The following is a 4,801-nucleotide window of genomic DNA, read 5'->3' as shown; positions in this document are numbered from 1 at the left end:
TCTCAGGTGTGTGTTGACATGGGCGTGTCTCTCAGGTGTGTGTGGATGTGGGCGTGTCTCTCAGGTGTGTGTTGACATGGGCATGTTTTACAGGTGGAGGTCCAGAGGCGTCCATGGCTCTACGATGACGAAGACGGCCGGCAGGTCGGAGGCTTTGTCAAAGAGTTTGACAACATCGCCTTCCTCACTGTCAAGGTAAACTCCTTCATGATCCTGTGATGTCATGCAGGTGTGTCTGTGATGTCATCCACGTGTATCAGTGCAGGGGGTGGAGCTATGCTGCTGCTCAGCTTTCATTGGTCCGTGCTGCGCAGGGTCGATGGCTGCTCGGTGCGTGGCAGTCACATTGTGTGCAAGCTCTGATGTCGTGAGTGGATGGCGGCCGCAGATTTTAGAGCCAGGCGCCGCAGCTGAAGGGCGCAGGGCATGACGGGAAACGTCTGGCTCAGCTGATCGGACAGCTGATTGGTTGAGATGATGACTCAACAAAACAATGTCTCCGGTCAGATTTCTGTTTGAGTTGAATCTGAGAGGACAAACCTGTCTGAAGGGTCTCTGTGGACTGAAGACGGCGGTTACAGAGACTGTATAGGTTTGTCAGGAACTGTCCACAGTCCACAGCAGCAGCACGTCTGAAATATCTAAAGCTCTGAATCTGGTTTCTGTCGGGAACAATTGATCAGCAGAAGATTTTTATTGGTCACTTTTTCTCACTGAATGTCTCTGCCGTCTCCTGTCTTGTTTAAACTCTTTAATGTCCTTGGCGTCAGAGATGGACGTTTAGTTTCTGTCCATCGTTTGGCAGATCAGAAACGCGTCTGCAGAGAACTGACAGACAGCTGGTTTGTTGATTGACGGTCAGGTCTGTCTCAGTGTCCTCGTCCTCTCCTCTTCAGGTCAGGTCTGTCTCACTTTAAACAGACGGCTGTTAGCCGACCTTTGAACTCTGACACGTGATGACTTAAGCTTCTTCTGCTTGCCGGCTGTTGATGTTACCATGACAACATGATGTCTAACAGGGAAACGCTGAAGGTGTAACCTCGGGCCAGGATTGCCATGATGACCTTCAAACACATTTTTATTTTCTAAAAAACCAAAAGTTTATCGATGAGGAGAAAAGATTTTTAGATTTCGAAACGTTAGAGTCATTTCAGTCGTCACGTCGAATTATTACCGGAGCCGGTTCACAGCTGGATCCGGATCCAGACTGACGACCAGATCCTGATCCTGATCCAGTTGTGGCCCAAATCCGGATCCAGACTGACCTACCGTCTGGTCTGGAGTCCAGACTTTGAGAACGTCTGCTCTGTTGTTTATCAACACGGGACTGTTGTTGTTATTGTTGTTCTTATGTATTTATTTATATTTATTTTAATGATTTATTTTGTATTGCTTTTCAGTGGGACTGTTTGTCACTTTGACCTCTGACCTCTGTCGTCCTGCAGGGTTCGGGTCACATGGTCCCATCAGATAAACCAGTCGCTGCCTTCGCCATGTTCTCCAGGTTCATCAAGGGTCAGCCCTACTGACCCTCTGACCCCTGACCCCTGCTCTGTTTGGACTCTTTGGGCTGCCGTACTTTTTTTTTTTTTTCTATCACTGCCAACCAATCAGTACAGAAATGAAACCGCTCAACCTCGGCCAATCACATCGCTCCTCCTGGTCGTCTCCTCTGGTGATGCATTGCCGTGGAAACTAGCGCTGCCATCAGTCAGCTTTTTGAATGTGAAACTTGTTTTTGTTGATTTTGTGAATTAAAAATAAAGTTTTTGGAGTTTGGAGACTGGTGGTTTCAGATTTATAGTAGATCTGTGATATGTATAAGCCACGCCCACCGCCCTCAGAGATGACCTCATCATGATGAGGTCATCTCTGATGTCATATTTGTTTACATAGCTTGACCTTTAAAGGGACATTTCGCCTCTTTTCAAAACCAAGTTCTTACAGTCATGAAAACCTGGAAAAGTCCTGGAATTTGCGAATAGGAATTTCCAGTCCTTGAAATGTTTTGGTAAACTAAAGTCCTGGAATTTTGTTTCTCAGACCTGTTAAATTTATTTGATTTGTTCAGGGACCGTTGGACGGTTTTACAGTTTCTAGTTGATAAATGTTTGGGTTTTTTTTAAAAAGAAAACAACACAACACAAACCCCGAAAATGTTTCAAGAAGGTAAATCTGATATTCTTCAAGATCAATCTGATATTCTTCAAGATAAATCTGATATTCAAGATCAATCTGATATTCTTCAAGATAAATCTGATATTCAAGATCAATCTGATATTCTTCAAGAAGATAAATGGCCAAAATCTTTTCTTTAATTTTTTTTTAAATGGACTCAAAGCCATCTGTAAAAAATGTGCACAAAGGCTGATTAATACTCCTCCTCCTTCTGCTCCTCCACTCCTCCTTGCTCCTCCTCTTTTCCTCCTCTGCTCCCCTCAACCTCCTTCCTCCTCCCCTCAATGCTCCTCCTCCTCCTCTCCCCCCTGCTCCTCCACCTCCTCCTCTGCTCCTCTCCTCCTCCTCCTCCTCCTTGCTCCATTCCTCCACCTCCTCCTCTGCTCCTCTCCACCTCCCTCCTCCTCCTCTCCTCCCTGCTCCTCCACCTCCTCCTCTGCTTCTCCTCCTCCTCCTCTCCTCCCTGCTCCTCCTCCTCCTCCGCTCCAGATTCGGCTGTGGGAAGTAACTAAGAACATGTACTGCAGTAGAGAAGTGAAGTATTTGTACTTTTCTTGAATCAGTTTTGTCTCAGAACATTTGACGTCTGAGGCTCTTTAACCCTTTAACGTCTGCAACAGGTCAGACGTCTACGACTCACCAAATCAAACTGATCTGATCAGAAAATCTGTCCTTATTGATCAATTTGATTATTTAATGATCAGTTTATAGTTTTGTGTCTGATTTTTTTTAAATGTCCTTTTGTTTACCTTCAGTGAACCAATCACAGCAGCTCCTTCCTGTGATGTCACAGCCCCAGCTGCCTCTCCTCCGGTTGCCACGGTTACCAGTTTCAGATGACCCGGTCACCATGGTGACGGGCGGAGATGTCACAATGTTACACACACACACACACACACACACACATCCTCTGGGTCTATTTCTTTTCACCGCTAATCAATCTGATCACGTGATCTTTTTTTTTATCTGCGCTGATCAATAACCGTCAGTGACGTCATTCCATTTCCTCTTCGTGCGGGAAGTCGGTGAGGAGAGAAAAAGCTGCTGATCAGCCAATCTGCTGCCTGTCTAACGCTCTGCGGTTCTATTGTCCTCCATCACCATCCTCCTCTCCTCCTCTCCTCCTCATCCTCTCCTCCTGTTCTCCTGCTCCGCTCCGCGGCAGCGATGCTCCCGCGGGGCCTGGCCGGCCTCGGTGCAGTGTTTGCGGGCTGGCAGTAGCTCGCTGCGGCCCTCCGTCATGGTGCAGAAGTCCCGGAACGGCGGGGTGTTCCCCGGAGCGCAGGCCGACCAGAAGAAGCTGAAGGTCGGCTTCGTGGGTCTGGAGGCCGGGGGGACCGAATCCAGCAGGGACGGAGCTCTGCTGATCGCTGCAGGTACACATCCTGTGTGTGTGTATGTATGTGTGTGTGTGTGTGTGTGTTGGTGGGTGTGTGTGTGTGTGTGTGTGTGTGTGTGTGTAACTAAATGAGGTTTTTCTGATGATGTCATGTAAACATGAGAACCAGGTGGAAACATTGCTGGATGTAATTGATATGGACCTGCAGGTTTGGAGCAGCCCGGTTAGAGAATGTCAGACAGGTGCTGAGCTGTGATTGGCTGATGCAAAGTGACTGAATTCATTAAAATGTAACTTTGTTTAAATAAATAAATGAAACGGTTAAAATCATCACAGTCGCTTTGAACCATTTCAGCCTGAAACCACCAGACAGCTCATCAATCAATTATATTGATTACAACATTTATCAGCAGATCTACTCCAGACAGCTGTTTGTTTCATCATGTTTAACCTGTGTGACGTGTAGTTTCCGTCATGTTTAACGTGTGACGTGTAGTTTTCCTCATGTTTAACCTGTTTGACGTGTAGTTTTCCTCATGTTTAATCTGTGTGACGTGTAGTTTCCGTCATGTTTAACATGTGTGACATGTAGTTTCCATCATGTTTAACATGTGTGACGTGTAGTTTTCCTCATGTTTAACCTGTTTGACGTGTAGTTTTCGTCATGTTTAATCTGTGTGACGTGTAGTTTCCGTCATGTTTAACGTGTGACGTGTAGTTTTCCTCATGTTTAACCTGTGTGACGTGTAGTTTCCATCATGTTTAACATGTGCGATGTGTCGTGTGTTGAGGCGGGGAGGAGGGGCCTCGGCGGCAGCGCAGCAGCGTCTCTGGAGGAAAGAAACCTCCGAAGAGAAACGCTCTCTACAGACGGCTGCAAAACTTCCTGTACAATGTCCTGGAGAGACCGCGAGGATGGGCCTTCATCTACCACGCATACGTGTAAATGCACACACGCCTCAACACACACACACACACACACACACACACCCACCCACCCACACACCTACCTCTTGCTGATCTGTCCTGACCCTGCCTCCTCTCAGTGACTCTGTGACTTCAGTGACTCTCGGTGACTTTCAGTGACTCTCTGTGGCTCTCTAGACTCTCTGTGACTTCAGTGACTCTCTGTGACTTCAGTCACTCTCATTGACTCTCTGTGACTCTCGGTGACTCTCTGTGACTTCAGTGACTCTCTGTGACTCTCTGAGACTCTCTGTGACTTCAGTGACTCTCTGTGACTTCAGTGACTCGCTGTGACTCTCTGTGACCTCAGTGACTCTC

At 47.1% G+C, this 4,801-nt stretch overlaps 1 protein-coding gene and 1 long non-coding RNA gene across 2 annotated transcripts; both read left to right on the top strand.

Annotated features, from left to right (window-relative positions):
* The first annotated feature begins 6 nt into the window (after window positions 1-6).
* Window positions 7-1,779, top strand: LOC121938223. Its single transcript, XR_006105256.1, has 2 exons — window positions 7-195; window positions 1,446-1,779. It is a non-coding gene; the product is annotated as an uncharacterized LOC121938223 (long non-coding RNA).
* A 1,327-nt stretch (window positions 1,780-3,106) lies between these two features.
* On the top strand, window positions 3,107-4,463 carry LOC121938222 (potassium voltage-gated channel subfamily KQT member 2-like). The gene is made up of 2 exons (XM_042481493.1): window positions 3,107-3,554; window positions 4,309-4,463. The coding sequence occupies exons 1-2, from the start codon at window positions 3,419-3,421 to the stop codon at window positions 4,461-4,463; spliced, it is 291 nt and encodes a 96-aa protein (XP_042337427.1). The 5' UTR covers window positions 3,107-3,418.
* Window positions 4,464-4,801: the final 338 nt, after the last annotated feature.

Source organism: Plectropomus leopardus, unplaced genomic scaffold (genome assembly GCF_008729295.1).
Source record: "Plectropomus leopardus isolate mb unplaced genomic scaffold, YSFRI_Pleo_2.0 unplaced_scaffold28893, whole genome shotgun sequence".
Lineage (NCBI taxonomy): Eukaryota > Metazoa > Chordata > Actinopteri > Perciformes > Serranidae > Plectropomus > Plectropomus leopardus.
Note: the sequence above shows the minus strand (reverse complement) of the source record. Positions and strands in the feature narration are given on the sequence as shown.

Bases quoted from the DNA above. Each gene is read 5' to 3' on its own strand.
- LOC121938222 (XM_042481493.1), top strand. From the start codon at position 3,419: ATGGTGCAGAAGTCCCGGAACGGCGGGGTGTTCCCCGGAGCGCAGGCC. The intron at 3,555-4,308 runs GTACACATCCTG...TCGTGTGTTGAG, and splicing joins AGCTCTGCTGATCGCTGCAG to GCGGGGAGGAGGGGCCTCGG.